Genomic DNA, 21755 nt, shown 5'->3' on the forward strand with positions numbered 1-21755 from the left:
CCAGTTTGATGCAGAAGTGCTAACATGTCCCTCTCTATCAATAAATATGTTCAGGATCTGAGTCAGATGGTTGCTGACCCCCATATAAAGAAAAAAGACCCTTCACCGAGAAGCAAAGGGAACGCCTTAGACCCCACGTCCCCCAGTCTGTGGAAAAGTGAAACATTCAGACACAGAACAATGAGCTGCGTTGGTGTTTGTTTGTTTTAACCAACCAAACTAGCTAAACAGAGGAGTTTCCGGTTTGTTTAACGGACTCTCTTGCTCCTGGAATATGTCTATACCGTGTCCATGTCTACAGTCTTTATGGCAACTCCTTTCTGCTTTGATTACTTGCCCTGAATCTTTTTAAAGCAGAATGTTTTTTTTAATTTTTTTAACATTTATTTATTTTCAAGAGACAGAGAAAGACAGAGTGAGAGTGGGGGAGGGGCAGAGAGAGAGAAAGATACAGAACCGGAAGCAGGCTCCAGGCTCTGAGCTGTCAGCACAGAGCCCGACGTGGGGCTCGAACTCACCAACAGTGAGATCATGACCTGAGCTGAAGTCTGACACAACCAACCAAGCCACCCAGGCGCCCCTAAAGCAGAATGGTTTTTTTTTTTTCAACGTTTATTTATTTTTGGGACAGAGAGAGACAGAGCATGAACAGGGGAGGGGCAGAGAGAGAGGGAGACACAGAATTGGAAACAGGCTCCAGGCTCTGAGCCATCAGCCCAGAGCCCGACGCGGGGCTCGAACTCACGGACTGCGAGATCGTGACCTGGCTGAAGTCGGACGCTTAACCGACTGCGCCACCCAGGCGCCCCCAGAATGGTTTTTTTAATTGAGCTGTGGTCACTGCTTTTTTGTCTCCCACCTTCAGCTCTTCCCTCCTTTGGCTACCATCTCCAAAACACCTACGTAATGACTTAAAGTCATGGAGAAAAGATCTCTGTGGGAGGCAGTAATGAATCAGTGTGTGCTTTCATTGCTGCCTGCAGGGAGGCCTTGTGCCGGAGTGTGCAGGGACAGAGGCTTGAGACCCAGGCTTCCTGGGTTCAGATCGCAGCTCTTCCCCACTGCTACTTGCACCATCTTGCCCAGATTGCTGGCCATCAAGGGTGACAGTGACCCTTCTTATCAGTCACTATAGGATTGGATGACATAACCATTCCCAATGCCTGTATTTGCAGGAAGTGTCAGGTAAATATCTGCCATGGTAATGAATGGTGATCACAGGAAGGTAAGGTAGAGGTAGACAGGAGGTCATGGTCACAGCTCTCAATACAGACATGACGGACTCATCAACGATGCTCTATTAATTCCCTCCAGGGTACGGAAAGAAATTCTTCTCTGGTTTGACTCCTTACTTGTCTTTTGGTCATCCCTTCTATAGAAAAAAAATTGGTTTTGCTCAGGTGTGGGCTCTGAATCTGAAGCTAAATTTGATGGTGGTCTAGTGATTGAAAGCTGTTCTGGAGGATGAATGAACCACTTTTCAACTAGAGTTGGCATTTAGGCCTGATGCAAGATGTATTTCTTGCAGCACATCTAAGTGGGTAATTTGTATCATACTTTCTTAGGTTTTAATTTTTATTGAAGTCATATATGCAAAGAGCTGAAAGAGGCAATCAATTCTAGAAAGCTTATTATGAAAGATAGTTCTCGTCCAATCCCACCAGCACCAATTTCCCACCTTTTTGAGTCAACTGTGTTTTGCTTTGGGTTTTTTTTTTTAAGTTTATTAACTTATTTTTAGGGAGAGAGGGGGGGAGACAGAGAATCCCAAGCAGGCTCTGCGCCATCAGCACAGAGCCAGGCGTGGGGCTTGAACTCATAAACCATAGGATCATGACCTTAGCCAAAGTCAAGAGGTGGATGCTGAACCAACTGAGTCACCCAGGTGCCCCAAGGCAACTGTGCGTTTTAAATGATGTACATTAGATGTGCAGCATAGTGATTGGTGGGGCATATCCTCCAGCAGCCTTTGAGAAAGGGTACACAGGAAGTAAATTTTCTGAGACAATTTAGCTTTTTATTTTTATGCTTCTCTCGCTTTTAATGAATAGTTTGGTCGGGCATAGAATTTCAAGCTAAAATCATTTTCCTCTCTAATTTTAAAAGTCGTCACTCATTGTCTTTTAGTTTTCAGTGCTTTTGTTGAGAAATAAAATGTCATTCTGGTTTTGATCCTTTGTATGTAATCCCATTACTCTCTTTCTAGTGGTTTCTAGGACCTTTCCTCTGTGCCAGCACTCTGAAAACTCATAATGATATGCCTCAGCGTACATCGTTTTTCTTTCTCTTTTTTTTTTTTTTTTTTTTTTGTCCATTGTGATGAACACTCAGGAGGCCGTTTTACTCAGAAAATGCCCATCCATAACTTCTGGGAATTTTTCTTTAATTACTTAATTTGATTATTTTCTCTCTCCTCTATTTTCTGGAACTTCTGTTCTTCATGCCAGGTTTCCTGTTTCCATTAAGGTGAAGGAGGTACCTCACCTCACTACTGGTCTGCCTGAAGTGAGTGAGGAAGTTTATGGATTAAATGATTGAATAGCGTCCCTGTTTTCAGACCCTCCTTTCTTCCCACTTCTAGAGCTCTGCACATGGCCTAGCTGAGTGGCCCACTGTTCTGCTTTCCAGCATCCAAAATTTTGTTGCTCTGATCAGCTCTTATATACTCTTTCCCTTGGGGGTCTATCTTGCAAAAAAGAAAAAAAAAAAGCCCTTTACTATTACCTTGTCCTGTTATAACAAGAAAGAGAAAAGGTCGTGGTATGTGTCCACAATCTGTGAGCTATGACTAAAAGCCCAAGTGATTTTTTTAAAGAAATTCAGAATTGATATTTGCCACATGTTTTAAGTTCATTTTCCTAATCATCATACATTGAATCAATATTCACAACATTTTATGACCTGCTGGAAAATGGACAGTCCAGTCCCCTGTATGGCATTCCATAGATGAGCATAGATGCTAATGGGTACACTGTACAAGGGGAGAGGATGATAAAAGGGTAAAGAAGGGGTGCCTGGGTGGCTCAGTCGGTTAAGCATTTGACTTCAGCTCAGGTCGTGATCCTGAGATTCATGGGTTTGAGCCCCACGTCAGGCTCTGTGCTGACAGCTCAAAGCCTGCAGCCTCCTTCAGATTCTGTGTCTCCCTCTCTCTCTGCCCCTCCCTTGCTCGTGCTCTGTCTCTCTCTTTCTCTCAAGAATAAATAAACATTAAAAAAAAACTTTTTAAAGGGGTAAAGAATACTTTACATTTGTTCTGAAGTGATTTCTGTGGCATGAGTCCTTTTCTTGACAACCCCATCATCTGGAACTTAGATCTGCAAATACAAAGCCTAATAAGGCAAAATCAGCACCAGAAAATACCTAAGTGTCCCTATAACAAGTGAAAGAATGTGTTCATGGAAAGAGACTGGCCTCATTACTCATTTATGGTTCTATTTAAGTCATTCTTTCATGTTATTTGAATCCTTTTCTGGTTTGACTTTGCCTGATCTTTTCTTTATAGACTGACACAGTAGTCAGGGAGAGAGGAGGCTCCAAATGTGGCCCTGTCCCTGAATCCCTTTTTCTATTGTCTTTGGTGCAGCGTGTGCCTGTCACTGGCCCGGCTGACAGCTGACGTTTGCTGTGTCCTTATTCACGTACGAGGCCAAGGGCAAAGGCAGCTAGACATGTCCTGTGGCCATGGGGTGGCTGACACTTGTCTAGGGAGGCAGGAGGGAGCTATGAATGACAGCCCAGGAAGCACGTCCGACACATCTCTCCAGACTGTCCCAGGTTCTTTGTGAGAGTCAAAATGGACCTGCACCACAAAGCAAAGAGAAAATAGCATGCATCCCTTAAAAAGAGACTTGGAAGGGCTTACCAAGGAGAAATGACTTTTCCTCCGGGACAGGGATCCTGACCTAGCGTCTGCAGCTCCCCCCCTTGCCCGCAGCTGCTCCTCCCCATGGCCCAGCTGCGGCTCCATTGCCCTCCTTTGTCTCACCCAGGGGCTTTCTTCTCCTGCAGGAAGTCTGGGAGCAGCAGGTCAGGGCTGCCGTAGCCCCCAGCAGTGTGTCTCCTGGCCTCATCCCACAGCAGAGCCATCGTATCCTTAGAGGGACATTGCCCAACTGCCAAGAATAATGTTTTCTCCAGATAAATATGCAAATCGATGTTTTAAAAATTCTGATGAAACCAGGAGTCAGGTGCTGACAAGGACAGGCATGTAATAGAGGTGAGAGAAGAGGGTAGCAGACTGGGCTTTTCCAGGCCCCTTCTGAAGGGCACCCGCTGCCCAGGCCTGGGGCTCATTGTATACAGGAGCATGGGCTGCAGCAGACGCTAGAGCATGGACAAGGACACAGAGTAGGTTGCTCTAACGTCCCCTTGGCATAAGGGATGCTAAGGCTGGTGGGTTCCTGGGAGACACGGGTCTTTGAGTCAGCTTTGCCGAGCCTTCCCCACGCTGCCCAGCAGCCTGGAACACGTCCCCCCGACCTTCCCTCTCTCCTTCACAGGGGTCACTCCTACCTTCGCCCTGACTCCCTCCCCGTTTTCTCACATGAGTGTCTCCCCCTCACAGAATTGTTGCAGGTTTGATCCTACCTTGGAATCTGCCTTTCAGAAGATCCAGACTAATATGCCCAAAGGCCTTCAGTAAATTCATATCACCGGACAGATTGACTGGGACCAGCACGGGAGACAGAAATACTTGGTTGTATTTCCAGCTTATCACTGGCCAGAGCCACCAGGAGCCAGGCTTTCTCCTTTGTGCTGTGGAATAGTCTGTTTCTTACTGTCTTTTCCCCCTTCCCTTCAGGTTGTGGCTCTTTCCTCGTGGTGCCTGCTGAGGGATTCGATTTACTACACGCTGTCTGTGGTCGCGCTCATCGTGGTAAGTGTGGGATGCACACCTCACCTGAGTCCCTTGCTGTTTCTCTTCCTCGTCCTTCTCACCACTCGGGGTTATATGCAGCTCCTCCGCATGGAGTAAGTTCAAGGTCTCTGGTGATGAATGAGCAAATGGATGTCTATGCATGGAGGTGGCTTTTCTTTCTTCCAGCTACTTTGATCACCCAGAACCCCAGCATGATAGTTTGGTGCTCACAACAAGAGATTTGACTGACTCTGGTTAGCTGGTTCCATGAGAGTCCTCTGCTGTTTCCCTGTGATCCCCTGACCACTGCCTCTCACTTTCTCATGGTCTCCTCTGTAACTCTCTTTAGCGTCGGTGTCCCTGGGTTTGGACCTTACTTCTGCCTCTCTGTATGCTCTCCCAGGACAGTGCCCATGGTCATTACCACCTTTGTGCGGACACCTTCACACTATATTCTTGGCAATGGCATCTCTCAAAGGTCCAGTCACGGATAAGCCACTCTGTACCGCACATCTTCTGTCCCAAACCCAACATGTCTCTAAACTTAGGATGACTTCCCCAAGACAGGACCCCCTTTCTAGTATTTCAGCCCCTATTTCTCTCTTAGCCACCCAATCTGAGAATGACTTTAAGTTGACCTTTCTCCCAATTCCACCATATACCCATGTGGCTTAATTGTAGATTTTCCTCTTGTAAAAATGTCCTCAGTATGTCCCTTCATAGCCCATTTTACTTGAGGCTCTTTATGTCTTTGGCCTGAACTGACACAGCCCATCGCAGGTCAGTCTTAAAACTAGTAACATCGCTGCCAGCCCCCCTCCTTCACCCCCAGGCAGTCCTCAGAGCTGCCTGTACATGCCAGTCCCTTGTGACTCCATGTCACCTGTGGGGACAAATCCAGACCCCTTAGCTTGAGTCATCCAGAAGAAAGGGGGCAAATCAGAAAGACCTGAAATGGAAGCTAGGACATCTGACTTCTAATTGTGGTCCTCTCCCTTCTTGCTAGCTCTAATGACCTTGGAGAAATCAAAGTCTCTTCAAGTCTCAGTTTTCTTACCTACAGAACAGGAATAGATCCACTGAAGGGTTTACTCACCTGTCTACAAAGCACTTCCCTGTAGGTTATTTAATTGTAAATATCTCTACAATTAAGCTAAAAGTGATGTTTAATACAAGGCTTTCTACAAGGAACAAGTAGATATTTCAGCCAACAGCAGTTCCTGACAGTGAAGATCTTGGGTTTACAACCTCTTTCCAAGGGCCGTTAACCGTCGGGAGGGTAAAGATCTGACCAAGAATAGAGAGTTCATTTACACCGCATTGGAATTAGAGACATGCCTCTTCTGTTGAACTTTCAGTTGGTAGACTTAAAGACATGTGTGGATTCTGTGTTCTCATTCTCAGTTATTACCTGTGAGAAAGGTATGATCACCCCCAATCTAGAAGATTCTGCTGTTCACACAGCCCAGACTTCTCAAACACTCGTTGCAGTGAGCTTTGAGCTTTGTCCTGCAACGTAGGAACCCACATTGATCATGTGTGCCATTTGCTCAACCTGCCTGTAGGGTAATTTAGGACGGGTTTTGAAAGTTACTGTTTTCAAGAGACATGGCTTGGAGATAGCGCAAATGAATGCAACTCTGTATTTTGCTGCATTTCAGAAAGAGAAGACCATTCCCAGAAAGGCGAGGTGATGAGGCAGAAAGTACAGGCTGAGATTTCCCCAGGGCACAGACTTGGCATGTGCACTCCTGACAGTGAATTGCCCACACTGGCTTCTTTCTCTGTTCTCAGTACAGACACCTCCTGGACTCGATGGGAAGTAACTTGTCTTCAGTCAGATTTATCGGGACATGCCCATGATTTTTTTTTTTTTAATATAATTGTTGCTAATGATGTGTAAAGATGTAAAGCGGTTTTGCTTCTTTGGGCTGCGGGTGATGCCCACCCGAGTAGGGTCTTTGGGCCAACCAGTAATCTGCCTCATGCATGGCTGTGAATCACAGAGCTGAGCCAGCTGAAATACCCAGGCTGCCGCAGCTCTGTATTTTCCTCAGATGGCTGGCTGCAAGGTGCAAAAGCCAGTGATTCTCTGCTATTCCCTGAAGGTCTATACTGTGTGTTTACAGACCAGATGTCAAGGCTGGAGTTTTCCGATTTGAGAAAAATTACATTTCTCCACTGTTAGAAAGTAATGGCAGAGATAAAGCTTGAGTCCTCAGCGTTTAGTCTTGGCTCTTCTGACTTTTACTGGTGTCCTGCCAACTTCAGTGCACCCTGGAAACACCCAACATTCTTATCTAAAAGGTGTAACTCTGAGATTTCAATCCAGGTAGGTTCTGGAGGAGATCCCAGGAAGTTGAATGTTGGCCACAATCTTCTCTGCCCCTCAGGTGATTCTGATGCATGCTCACCTCAGAAACTCAACTTCAAATGCGGTTGGACACCATTTCCTTGGGATAAGTCCTCTGCTGCCTGGCAGTGATCGCTTCCAGAGGAGATGTTGAGATTCTCAAACACAAGACATCGTGGCAGCCCACTTGTCTAGATTTCTGACTGCTGTTCATTTTTGGGGTCATTTTCACATAAGTCTTAAAACTGGCGTAAGGAGTAGAACAGTCATACATAGAAGCATGGCATTTAGCAGAAAGGGTTTCTCAGTGTCCCCAAATCTATTCCATGGCCCAGCCCCAGGCTACTGCTCACACCCGCTGTTTTTATCAGGGTTTCCTGTTCTTTTTCTATGTTTCCCCCAATGTCATGGTAACAAAATCACTTTCCTTCTGGCCTTCCTTATATAATATGGGGTTCCCTATGGGACCCTGCAGTGGACACTTAAAATTCCTGTATTTAAAAGCCTTCCTCCTATCCACAAATAATTACCAACCATCCGAACAATTTATTTTAACTATTAGGGTTTTTTTTAAACCTACCCACTCTTTATGGTTCTGAAATGTTCAGAAGACAGAACTCCTGGTCCCCTGGGGGGATGCAATAAAGAGCTCATTCACCCAGAGGGCAAGTCTGGACTAAGTGGGACCAGATGGCTATTTCTATGTACATCCCAGTGAGAGGCCTTACAGACCCCCGTTCAGAGGTGCCCCAAGGACAAACTGTGGGGCCCTGGATCCAGACAACAGGAGAGACAGCTTCCACAGGGACGTTTGTGCCGCTGGACCAGGAGAGTGCAGACAGTCATGATTACCTGGGTCTGAAGCAGCTGAAATGGAAGCTGGCTTGAGAGATGGATAAGACCAACAAGCAAACACATAGGAACAAGACAAGCATGTACACACTGAAACCAACAGGGCTTAAGACAGTTAACTAAGAGGGACGCCTGGGTGGCTCAGTCGGTTGAGCGTCTGACTTCGGGTCAGGTCATAATCTCGCAATGAGTGAGTTTGAATCCCGCATTGGGCTCTGTGCGGACAGCTCAGAGGATGGAGCCTGCTTCAGATTCTGTGTCTCCCTCTCTCTCTGCCCCTTCCCCACTTGCTCTCCTTTTCTCTCAAAAATAAATAAACATTAAAAAAAAAAAAAAAGACAGTTAACTTAGAGACCAGGGACTCGGTTCACTTGGATATTTGGGTTCCATCTACCTTGGCTCTGTGCTATTTTCTGCTTGGCTTGTTGTTGTCTTGAAGGGAGAAAGCAGAAGAAATTAAGAATGTGTTACTGTCAATGGCAGTTATAGTATCAGAAACATTCAGTGTGTGTCTGTCTGCCTTTCCCACCGCATCAGGCAACTCTCTCTAGCCCTGGTGACATTCCACAAAGAGAAGCCTCAGGCCCTGGGGAAGCCGCACAAGGCCCAGAGGCTCACCCCATGACTTGAGTCTCTCTCTGCAAGAGAAGTGTCCCCTCTTAGGTTCTGAAAGCATTCTGGGTTCTTGGTGCATGTCCTTATGTGCATCTGCAAACTCTTACAGACCGTCCTGCTGCATCTGTCCCATGCCGGTGACCCACCCCCAACCGACTTCCGTCAGCAGCGCAGCTCTGCCTAGCCCTACTTTCTCCCAGTTCCAGCGGGCCCCACCCATCCCTTTTATTGAAATGTTACTGTAATTTACATAATCGTGTAATTTACATAAATGCAAATGATTCATTACATCCTCCGTCTAACAGCTGCCCTAAAAAGGAATACTTTATTTTTACCCTTCGTCTCTGCTTTGAGATTGCAGATTGTGGGCATTAAGAGAAGGGAAACCTCTTGGGAGAGCGGATAGGCCTCAGAGACAGGTTCTAGATCACTTCATTGGCTCACAAATCCAGACTCAGGAGGCCACCTACCTGGAGAAGGGCCCGGTAAGCACTTGGCAGCAGTTGGGGGGGGCCCTTGGGGCAACTGAGCATGGGCATGTGGGGTGAGGCCCATTCGAGGTAACGCTTCCCTCTCTTCTGACTGCAATCCCCCGTCCCAAGGGGATTTTGTGGGGACACAGAGAGACCACTTAGCTGACCCAGCCGCCAGAGATGGCGTGGGAAGCACTGTCCAGGAGTGTAGCCACGGGCCACAGGTGGTTCTTGAGCTCTTGGTTTGCAATTAAGGAGACCAAGGAACTGAATTTTAACTTCAATCAATTTAAATGTATGTAGCCACATGCGGCTAGTGCTTATCATACCGGATAGCACAGTCGTAGCGAGCAAATCCATCCGTAGAAAATATATGCACATTCTCACAGGCATTCCTAAGTTTTTTCTTTTTAAATCTAAGTTTATTTATTATTTTGAGAGAGGCAGAGCGAGTGGGGCAGGGTCAGAGAGCAAGGGAGAGAGCGATTCCCAACCAGGCTCTGCAGTATCAACACAGAGCCCAATGCAGGGCTCGAACCCATGAACCATAAAATCATGACCTGAGCCAAAACCAAGAGTCGGACGCTTGGCCAACTGAGCCACCCAGGCTCCCCCTTCCCTAAGTTTTAACAAGCATAGACTCAATACTGCAAGACCGAGTGCTGGGTCTGTCAATGGAGGATTTCTAGTTCAGTACTCACGACTATGCAGGCCAGCGAATTACAGGGGTCCCATTTTACAGATGGCAAAACTGAGGCTCCAGAAATTCAGGGACTTGCCCAGGGTCAGGGAGCAGCAATAGCTCAGGTTTGCCAGAGGAAGTGTCTAAGATGGTACATCTGTGCCTCCCTAGAAAAGAATTTGGATTTTCCCTCCAATCAAATCTGCCTTTTCATCTTGAAATCATCCTGTTTTCCCTCACCCACCATGCAGTCCACCATTAGAGAGTAAGTATGTGCTGGCTGTGCTTTCTTCCTATTTTTAGACTGAAGGGAATAGCTTCTGCCTTCCTTCTCCTGGAATTCCTTCCTTAAGACAGCTGACTGTAATTGATCCAGAATCTTCTTATGTTGCCCTATCTGTGAGAGAAAAGACATGTCAGAGTCATGTTGATGCCTGTCCTTTCCCCCTACCCCTCCACTGGCTTCCAGGGCCCTGCCCCTCTGGCTCAAGGCTCTCCTTCCTGGCCCCCTTCTTGCAAGGCACTCCCTGCTTCTTCTCTCTCCAGTTCAGCAACACTGAAGCTCTTATGCTCATGGTACCCCTGTTACGTCTCAGCTCCTCTTCTAGCAAAGTGAGAAATAACCATGGAAGCTGGAAGATTCTCCCAGGGAATGAATGTGAGAAATTTTAAGTTCTTTAAACAAATCAACGATGATCATACAAAGTGTGGCCTGTGTCATTATCCCCGCCCCTGAGAGGAGGAGGGGCCTGCTCTAAATGATGTCGGGGTACACCAGGAAGCCGCGTCTTCCTTGGGTCTGCTCCAGGAGCAGGGAAGTGGGTCAGCCAGACTGTGGGATGCAGAGAGGACCCCCTTCTCTTTCATAAGGAAGACAACTTGGAAGTTGTAGTTAACGTCTCTCTGGTTTCGCACTGCCCAGCAAACCAACCTTTTTGGTTTAGCAAACTATCCTCCCCGTATCCTAAATCTGTCCCTGTATCCGTTTCCTTCCCCTGGTATCCTGCCTCTGCAAACTTCAAGCCCTGCTCATAGTGCAAGTTCTGCTCAAGCCCTGCCTTTAGATAGTCTTTATTTCCTACCCTCCTTCAGCTCCCACCACTGTCGTCCACCTGCTAGAGATCCTGACATCGAAACTCCTGTTTAACCTTCAAGTGTAAACCATATCAGTGCATAACAGCAGCTTTCCAGTGCATTCCATCAGATTCCTTCCCTCAGAAGGCCTTCCCTCAGATGGCCTCGCCTAAGCCATCTGCACCCCAAGTCCCCAGAGCTGAGGAAGTCAAAACTCCACTTGGGCACATCTCCCGAGGGTGTCTCCATTCTGTTGAGTGACAAGTCGGGGCAGCAGGGCAGCTTCCGTTTCCATCTAGGGAGGAAAGATTTTTCAAGGTTTTAGTCTCTTTTAGTCTCTTGAAAGACAACAGTGGTGTTGATTTTCTATTACGTGTGCTGCTGAACATCCTAATGGTGCCAGTGATTGTAACGCAAGCTACGGAAATCTCAGGCTCTTCAGTGCGGCTGCTTCTGCTCCATGGCTACAGCTTGTAGTAAGCCAATCCATGGACTGACATGCAGTGTGGGGACAGCCACCTGCCTCTCTGCTCAGAAGCCAGCCAGGCTGTCTGCTGTCCACACACCTGGGCGATTCCTGGCCCGTGTTTTCCCTGCTTGAGGGTGCCGCATCCTTAGCAGTTCCCTGGGATGTCATCCAGGGATTCACCTGCCTGCTGTAAGCCTATCTCTCTTAGAAGAACTCTAGAGCAGATACCAGGACTGAAAGCTGGTTTCCATGGTACCCAACTGTTTCTCTGAGGCCTGAAGGAAAAGAGAGGTTTTTTTTTCTTCAAAATCACTCTTGCGTGTGTGTGTTCACATTTAGCTCGTCTGTGGAACACGTGGAAAGCTTAAGGGTGAAGCCAAAGGTAGCTTTGGATGAATCACATTGGGGTCAGAGAGCAGGTCTGCTGACCAGCCGTGTGCAGCAAACCTGGGGCTCAGGTGCCACTTAGCACCACCCGGGTGTGGTCACTGGGGGTGGCCGCAGCGTCTGGCACAAACACAACCAGAAAAGCACAAAGAGCTGCTTCCCCAAGCAAGGCTCGTTTTCAGAAACCTGACCAGGATAAAGGTGAGTCAGTTCCAAAGGCCACACAGCAGGACCCTCGACTGCAACACGGGATTTGAGTGGTGGCATGAGCTTGAGGGACCTGCCTGTCCCCAACTCAGAACGTGTCCTGCCTCCCCAACGTTGGCTGAAGATTCCTTTAGGAAGCCGTCTGTTTTGAGGTGCTTACCCTCCTACCAGGAAGTTTCATGGAGCCTTGAAATGGACTTGATCTGACTTCCTTCCAACCCCGCTCACTGCCTTGGCAGAATGGACAAGCAGAGGGTAGGACGTGAGCACCACCTAGTGGTGAATGGGTGGGAGTGGGGGTGTGATTTCCTGTTTCAGACAGGTACCTATATAAACGATCTCGGGGTTTTTTTCTACCCTAGTAATGCGGCTGTAAGGGGCCAAGGCAGTGGTTTCGTCTTCTTTTAGCCATGGAAAGAGTGTGGAAATACAGAGGGATATTCAACATTTGCCTTAAGAAAAATAGAATAGACTAAAATAAAATAAAATATAAAATAAAATAAAACTGTTAGGAGTAACAAATCCATTCCCTGGAACCATCAGCAATGTCGAGTGGGAGAGTTGCCTGTCCTTGTCATTTTAAGTTTCCAGACAGAGCGATTCCAGCACTGCGTCAGGGTGGTCCAGTGCCATACTCTCTCACAGGAACGTTCTGTGAATAGTGCCCGTTTCCTCATTTTCAGCCCTCTCAGTGTGTGATGATCGGTGGCTCAACCTCATCCAGAGGCCACCAACAAGGCTCAGAGACATAACTCGCCGTCCGCCTCCTTTCCTGTTTCCTCGTAGGTTTTCTTAAAGGCCTAACTTTTATTTCCTTTTATCTATTTTTCTATTTTTTTTTTTTTTTAGTCCTCTCATTTTCCCACCCAATCTTCTTAAAGAAGTTGATTAAAACCCAGACTGTGTTTGCTCATTAGCCACAGGGTAGCTAAGGGCTCCTGGCTGTCAGTGGTCAGTGATGGGATATCCCTCATCCGTTATTCGGAGTCTTTCAGGTCACCACCATTTGTCAGAATTTGTAGGGAGGCCATGGACATTTCGCTTTCCTGGCCTGCCTCCCTCAAGCACATTCCCACCCCCAACTTCCCTGGCCACAGCCACTGCCTTAACGTTGGATTCATGATGCTCCTTAATTGTGTATCTAGTTCAGAGCCCACTATTCCCCAATTCATTGTGTCCTGTGTAAATTCCATTCTCATTTTGTACAATTCAGCCTATTCTGATTTTTCCCCATTGTTATGATCACTGAGATAATCAATCACTAGAGGCATACTGATCTATGCCCTCACCTGTCCATCACATGGCATAGAATAAGGGCTTCTTTTATATTATAGCTGCTTTTATATTATACAGTATCGCCTGCCTTCCCTGATACGCGAAAATTAAATTGGCACTTTAATAAACTCCTTACCAGTGTCTCGTGCTCTCTTAAGTGACGATGAATTGATTGCTCCAGCGTGCTACTCGAGACTGATACTGAATTAACTTCAATTAATAGAAACGTTTTCCATCTTAATTCATTTGTTCTGTTTCATGATTTCTCAACAATAATTTTTTTAAGCTGGTGATTATACAAAAGGGTCTGGGAGCCTTCCAAGGGATGGATTGCATACCATCCAGCCTAGATCACGGGATGGTTTCCTTTATTTCTTTAATTCTCTTCCCATTCTGGTTTGACATTTCCATGCAAATGTCAACCTGTTGAATCCCATAACAAGAGTCACAAAGCTGCTGAAGACAACATCTTTGTCAATGTCTTGTCAGGAAGTGTGAGTACAAATAAGTGAGGACCCTTTCTTTTCCTCTTGTCTTTACGCCTTTGGGATAATTGGAGAGAGGTCTTTTCATGTGCCTTCTGAGCCATACCTGCTCGTCTCTGCCCCTCCCCTGCTCGTCTCTGCCTCTCTCTCGCAACATATGGTTATTCTGATCTCTGGGGACCGAAGCGATGCCTGTGTCATTTGTTGACTTTACCAAATCTGTGCAGTACTGACACTTTGAACCCAGATGTTTCTTCTGCCTTCGAGTCTCCAGAGGGCCACCTGCTCAGAGATGATCATACCCAGAAGCAATCATATCTGGTGAAGGTGGAAAGTGCAAGCTATGAAGCAACGCTCAGCTTCCTGCTTGACTAAAATATAGGCGTTCCCACTTGTTTTCAACAGTGCACCGTTTGGGCACATAAATGCGTCATGGAAAGAAGATTTAAGAGCCAGTCCCGAGTTCTAAAACAAACTCTGTGAACCCTCAAGAAAATTCCTTGTGTTCTCTGTGGCTCCGTTTCCCCATATAGAATCAAAGGGCCAAAATTATACCACTTCTTCCCCTAAAGTGAGAAGTGATTTGGAATGATATATGAGCTAGGGGTTAAATGAATTCAATTTTTGTTGTATATTCCTTTTGGATACTATCTGATCGGGGCAAAATCTCCATTTGGTTCTTGTATTTCTTCCAGCTGCCTCTGACTCCTGCTTATCTCCTTTAGCAAAAGGGCAGGCCCGTGGCCCAGGGCATGGGCAGCCCACAGTGCCCTGCTGAGACTTTCAGTCACTGTTGTCAGCACACTTATTTTTCACCCTCTGCACACTGGTGGCAAGTGAAGCTGGTTCTCTACTTTTGGTTGTGATGCAGAGTTTCCTTTGAAAGTAAATTCTTTTAGAGAAACAAACAAACAAACAAAATAGGCCCACTTAAAAAAATATTGAGTACATAGAAGTCTGCATGCTTGCCTAAAAGCTTAAAGGTACTACAGAGTGCACAGGCACATGCAGACGTCTTACAGGTGGCCCACAAGTGGCTAATGCTTGCAAGCACCTGCCAGGCTTCCCCATCCCCTTCTGGATCTAAAATTCTACAGTGCGGCTTGCTCTGCATAGCAGGGGGTCATGCGTTCCTCTCACTGCACTGTTGGACAGAAATTGCCAGGAGGGACAGGATGGTCTGCTGCTTCTGTCCTCCTCAATGTGCCACCCCCATCCGCCAACACCACCTCCTGCCACTAACATTAGCCACACATGAAACCAGCACAGAGGGAAGCTTATCTGCAGATTCGTCGTGTTCCAGGCCAGCCCCAGCCTGATTCCCACCAAACCAGCTACATGGTTGGAAGACGTGCAGTCATAAAGCACGCGTATGCGTGCAGACATTGCATATGTGTGTATGTCTAATTGTCCTTTTTTTCTTTTTCTTTCTTTCTTTTTTTTTTTTTTTTTTTACAGTTCATTTATGACGAACAAGTTTCCTGGTAAGTACCTCTTTTTCCCCTCCAATTTCTCCTTGCTGTGTTACAGAGCCAAATATATTGAAGACCAGAGTCAGGGTTTAGGAAAGAAAGGGGGATGTCATGGCAGCTTAGAACAACTAGCATTTCTTGGGACCCATTTGACCACAACAAAGAAACTAAATTAGCTCTGACAGAGCAGAGACCTTTTCCCTTGGGCTGGGACGGTGGCCTTCCATTGGGGATGCTAATACTTCACTGTCTTTATCAGCCAGGTTAGATGGCATGACTTAGCTGTGCCTTTCTGCAGTTAGCCATTTGCTAGGTCGTGGTTAAGATTTGACTAATCTTTTCAAATTGCGTCCAAACCACATTGGCATATTCAAATACCATGTAAATCTTAGGAAATGGAGATGGAGTCACTTCCATTATCCTTAACCCACTAAAGTTCTGCCTGACATTCAAGATGATCTTAGGCCGATGAAAAATCAGTGATTTTTTTTTGATGGATACAAAACTTAAACCAAATTAAATATATGGGAACATGTGCATTTGGGCCAACTATCCAAATCCCCATTTTTCAGGTGGGTTCTAAACAAGTCAAATATGTTTGGAATAGAAATAGAAATTGGGTATGTTGTGCATTCCTGTTATGTTTTTCAAACATTTGATCTGTAGATATAGAAGAATGTGAAATAGCATTTTAGGGATAGATAAGTGTGGCACTGTAGGAAGGTAGGTAAACAATTTCCATGATACTATTTTTTTAAGTTTATTAGTATTTGAGACAGAGAGAGAGAGAGAGAGAGAGAGAGAGAGACAGAATCCAAAGCAGGCTCCAGGCTCTGAGCTGTCAGCACAGAGCCCGATGCGGGGCTCAAACTCATGAATCACGGGATCATGACCTGAGCCAAAGTCAGATGCTTAACTGACTGAGCCACCCAGGCACCCCTCATGATATTATTTAAAGCTAAGAATGAGCCTTCAGCAAAAGGAGCCTTCAACTGGCCCTTTGTCAGAGTGACATTTCTTTGTCTTAGGCTATCTCTGATATTCAGAATTTGGGCGTTGCAGATGAACTTGTCTCATTGATGGTAAATGTTATTCATCAGGCCAGGGTCTTAAGTATACTTTTGCCAACTCTCCCTCTCATCTGTTCAGGAGGGGCGAGGAAAAGACAGCTAGGAAAACTTGTTTTAAGACACGTAATCTTTATATCAACCCATAAAAAATAAGGAGGTCTTCTTTGGGAAACTGTGATGAGCAGGCTAACTGGGATTAAGATGTCTCAGGTCAGAGGTCAGAAGCCAGGGAGAACCGCCTCATGGGATCCACCTGGATGTAGTGGCCAAGTAGAGTGGTGACCTCTTCCCCCCATGTCCTTAAGTGCAGAACAAGAAAACTTGCAAAAATATTCTCAAACTGATGGCACATTTAGCATGACCACCACTTTGCCTTAGCAAACAGTAGGTGCTTAAGAGTTGCTCAGTGTTGCTGCTGTTAGCTAACAATGCTTCTATACAGACAAGTTATGATCACAGTTGATCTCAGCAATTTTTCTGTTGTGTGTGTGTGTGTGTGTGTGTGTGTGTGTGTGTGTGTGTGTGTTCTGTCTGTGCAGAAACCTTAAGAAAGGATATCCATGGGTGGTATACTGTTGGTTTTTCTTAAGTAGAGCTCTCTTTCTACACCTGCCTGGTTTTGCTGGCAAAGGCAGGCTTTGTGACCAGCCAGTTTCGGTCCTTATCCTCAGAATGTCTTCTAGGATACGGGTACCTGGGTGGCTCAGTCAGTTAAGCATTCAACTCTTGATTTCCATTTAGGTCATGATCTCGTGATTTGTGAGTTCGAGCCCCGTGTTGGGCTCTGCATGGACAGCACGAAGCCTGCTTGGGATTCTCTATCTCTCCCTCTTTCTCTGCCCCTCCCCTCAAAAATAAATAAACACTTTTTTAAAATGTCTTTTAGGATATTTCAGGTGGTATGGAGCAAGAAAGGGAGAGACCATTTCCTCTGCATTCAAAGGTCAAATCTCCTACAGATGTTAGGAGGTTAGAACCCTGGGCCTGCTCCAAAGAGCCAGATTCTGAGGTCCTCAGATCCCCAGCTTCAGCACCAATGCTCCCACATGAGTAAAGAGATAGGAAGGCCATGGATGAATGAGGTGCAAATTTCCCAGCATGCTTTGTTCCAGCCGGGGCTGGGTTAGAATCATAACTCGTGCACAGGAGTAGTTGCAGGGAAGAACAAGGAAGCTCATGGCATCAGAGCATCATTCCCAGACTGCCGCCTGTTACATAATGACTGCTATTATGTGGATGGGCTGACAGAGGACATTTTTCATACGAGTGAGGCTGAGAAATTGAAGTCTACACCACGGACCCGTAACTGCTTCTAGACTTCCAGGGATCTCAGCTCCTGGTTTAAATATAAAGTATATTGAACTTTAAGGTGTTTTTCACCGTCCACCAGAATACTGGGTATTTTTCATACCCAGCCAAACACAAGCATTGGCTTTGCTGAAAAGGTGTGTCTAGGAGCTGATTTCTGATTTCTCAGTTAACGCCAGCTGCTTCAACCTGTACAAATTAGACCACAATAATATTTCAGTATTACTAAATGATAAATTCCATTCCTTGTTGTAGAACATTCCATCATGTCCTAGCGATTTCAAGGGAGGTAACCAATTCATCCCAAATCCTCAAAAGGAAACTCATTTCAGTTGTGTTTATTTTGAAACAAGAGTACCCTTTTTTTAAATTTTTCTTAACGTTTATTCATTTTTGAGAGATGAGAGAGACAGAGCATGAGCAGGGGAGGGGCAGAGAGAGAGGGAGACATAGAATCCGAAGCAGGCTCCAAGCTCTGAGCTATCAGCACAGAGCCTGACGCGGGGGTCAGAGCCATGAACCATGAGATCATGACCTGAGCTGAAGTCGGACGCTTAACTGACTGAGCCACCCAGGCTCCCTGAAACAAGAGTACTCTTTATGAGCCTTGTCAAATACAAATACACAAAGGCAAGGCTTCCCTGTTGTACACAGCTTTCCCGCTCCTGGATCAGTGTCTGCAGCAGGTCACAATCAGACAAGAAATAGCAAGCAGAAGGCTTTTAGTAGCAGAAAGCCAGCTAAATCGTGTTGAAGAAATAGTGATTTATTTTTCTTGCATAACAAGTGCTCCAGATGGTGGTGGTACGAGATGGCTCCGCATTTCTCTCGGCCTTTCCTAATGGTCAAGAAGGCTATTGTAGTTCCAGGCATCAGGTTGGACTGACAGCAAGAAGGAGGAAGAAGGAAGACTCTTTTCCACCTTACATCTCTTCGGTCCCAACTGGGTCTACCTTGACCAACAAGTGGCCAGGCAGGATAGAATTACAACTCTAGACTAATCATTATTACTTCTTAAAATGTTTTATTTATTTATTTTTGAGAGAGAGAGACGCATGCACATGCCTGCAGGAGAGACTCCAAGCTGTCAGCACAGAGCCCAACTCGGGGCTCAATCTCACAAGAACCAAACCATGAGATCATGACCTGAACCAAAATCAAGAGTCAGACGCTTAATCAACTGAGCCACCCAGGCTCCCCTAGACCAATCATTATTTATCCTGGAGGTAGGACCACCCTCCTTCAGATCCAGTAGTCCCCACTTGCTGTCTCAACTCGTAGGGTTCTGTAGTTCTATTAGCAAGCCAGAGGCAGGGTGCTCTTCATATGTTTGGTGCTTCTCAGTTAGAGAACTACCCCTAAAGATTACAGTTAAAATAGAAATATCAGAGATCCACCGGTTAAGATGCATTGTATCAACCTGAATCCATAATGACAGCTCAGTGAGGCCCACAATATTGCCAGAAGGAATTTGGAATATGTCTTCAGTGAGTCTGAAGTCCTGATAAGAAAGCAAAAGGATTCAGGTTGATATTCTTGTTTCTTCTTTGAGCCTCAAGCTGTAACTTCGGGAGAGAAAGGAGAGCCAGGGGACATGACTTGGAGCATATCTACATGTGGAGCATTTGGGACCAGCATTCACTGTTCTGGACCATAAGAAAGCAGGGCCTCGCCCTCTGGGTGAGAACACGGAGTAATGGGGAATAACCCTCCCAATACAGGAAAGAATTATCTTTGGCAGGAGAACCAGGGGCCAGTTGAAGGCGATTCAAATTGGAAGTTTGTGGGAAAGGAAGAAACAAACCGAGATCATACCACAAGACCAGGTCCTCAGAGGACAGTGGATAGGCTGCAGTCAGGAGAGGCAGATGGAGAAGTGTCCCCAGGGGAAAGCCGGGGGACAAGAGCCTTGTGACCTTAGAGGTCTGCATGTGGACTCTGTCCAATTCCACAACTGTTTCCTAAACGCCTCCTGAATGCCAGGTTCTGTTCCAGAACCAGACATTGAACACAAAACCAAACTCAGCCCTGACCTGGAGGCTCTCTTGGGCTAGACAGAACTTGGGCTAGATAGAACTTGGGCTAGACAGAACTTGGGCTAGAGAGAAGGGAGACAGTTGACATGTCATCACAGGGTCATTAGAGATAGGGGGCAAGGGCAGGAGGTGGGGAGCCTTGGGACTCTGAAAAGCATTAAACTAGAATGCATTAAACTAGAATGAACTCTTCATCAGGCCCCAAAGCAGAGAGGACAGCAGATGGATGTTATAGAGGTCTTAGAGAGCCTGGTGTATTTCATATGGAGGAGGCATTGGGTGAGCCCTGAGTCTGGACACTGACCAACCCAAGCTGAAGTGTCAGCAGGAGCAGAGAACCCCCATCTCACAAGCATCCCTGATACATAACAGAAGAGAACTTGACTTGAACACTGCAATGGAAGAGCTTGTTTTGAGTAGGGAAAAAAAAGGTCTAAAGGAATTAGAGTATAAATATACCTGTTTACAAAGCATTGGACTTCATTCAGCCTAGCTGAAATATTTCGTTGACATGGGTCTGTTTTCTGGTGACCCTCACCGAGTCTATTAAAATGCATCCAAGCTGTTATACGGCATCCCTTCTGATCTCAGGTATCTCCTCCTTCAAAATGAAGGCTGTGAATAAAATCTTATTCTTCCCAATTAACTTTATGCCACATAATACACTGGTTTTAATGAGGTAAGAACCATGTTCAGGAGGTGTTTTACAACTGAAAGTGGGTTTTAAAGGAAGTCTCGCCCTGCACAGAGGAGCTGAGGACTGCTGTGTGCTGAGAAGAGAATAGTGGGCAGCCGGGGAGGGAAGGGGTATGTGCTTGGGGGAGTCAGCTGTCAGGGGGTCGGCTCTAAGTCTCTGGAAGATGAAAAACCAGATAACTGAGGTGGGGGTCAGATGTGAGGAGTGGTATGAAGTGACTGCCAGAAACAGGCATTACATATAAATAGGTAATGAATAAATAAATCAACATGGAAGTCACAGACTGGTCACCTGTTTAGCAAACATCCACAAGGTCATGTGATAGAAAGCAAAGGAGGGGTAGACAGGAAGACTTGTTGGAGGAGGTGGCATTTCAGCTGGCATTTGCAGGATCAAAGGGGCCAGCCAAGGAATAAAGGGAAAAGTATTCCTGGCATAAGGAACAGTAAGTGCAAAGGCTCTGGAGAGAAGGAAAGAACTTGGCGTGTGCAAATGAAGGGAGACCAGTGTGATGGAACACAGACACAGTGTGATGGGGCACAAACAATTTAAAAAACAAAATAACCGGTTTTGCGGGGTGGGAATGGGGAGGCAGCTTTTGTTTTTTTCTTCTTAACTTTGTTGGGAAGAAGTTGAAGAGCTTTAAACAGAAGAACGACATGACCCAGGAGCCTCGCAGAAACCAGTTCAGATGCTGAAGTTAAGGTGGACTAGCAAGTAGCAGCAGGGTGGACGGAATCCAACAATTCAGGAAATATTTGGGATGTAGGGTTGTGATGGATGTGAGGCAAAGGTAATGGAGGGCTCCAGACTGATTTCCAGACTTGGAGCTTGACTGGGCAGGGAGAGGTACAGTTGGCTGAGATGGCAAAGCCTGGGGAAGCACAAAGCCAGGAAGCAGGAATTAAGAATTCTGTTCCGACGTGCATTGAGACAACCACATGGGACATACATCGACAGTAATATATGAGCACAGCCCCAGGAAGAGGAGTGGAGTGGGTGTGTGGGCTGGTGTTTACATCAGGAGGACCAGATGACATCACCTAGGGAGATCGTGTAGGTAAAAAGAGAAGAGGGCCCCCTATTTAGAGGTTCAGCTGGGGAAGTGGAGGAGGCAGAGGGAAGGAGAAGTTCAGGGGACAGGTAGGTAAAAAGAGAAGAGGGCCCCCTATTTAGAGGTTCAGCTGGGGAAGTGGAGGAGGCAGAGGGAAGGAGAAGTTCAGGGGACAGGAGGAAAACCAGGAGCATGGCCTCTCGGAAGTCAGAAGAGAGTGCTGTATGCAGGAGGGCAAGTGACCAGCCTTCAGATGCTGCAGGGAAATTGAACAGGATGACAGAGAACCATCCCTGGAGTCATGCACATGGAGGTCGCTGGTGCTGTGGACAAGTGTTTCAACAGATGGATGAATGTGGACATTAGAGGGATTTGCCAAGGGAAA

General features: G+C 46.3%; 1 protein-coding gene across 2 annotated transcripts in view; it reads left to right on the forward strand.

The window, feature by feature from the left end:
- Window positions 1–21755, forward strand: part of SLC24A3 (solute carrier family 24 member 3) — a 484427-nt gene that overhangs the window by 412668 nt on the left and 50004 nt on the right. For both annotated transcript variants that reach the window (XM_045053924.1, XM_023251502.2), the window contains exons 7-8: window positions 4805–4879; window positions 15192–15217. In XM_045053924.1, coding sequence (XP_044909859.1) covers window positions 4805–4879; window positions 15192–15217 — 101 coding nt within the window. The remainder of the gene's footprint in view (window positions 1–4804; window positions 4880–15191; window positions 15218–21755) is intronic.

This window comes from Felis catus, chromosome A3 (genome assembly GCF_018350175.1).
Source record: "Felis catus isolate Fca126 chromosome A3, F.catus_Fca126_mat1.0, whole genome shotgun sequence".
Taxonomy (NCBI): domain Eukaryota; kingdom Metazoa; phylum Chordata; class Mammalia; order Carnivora; family Felidae; genus Felis; species Felis catus.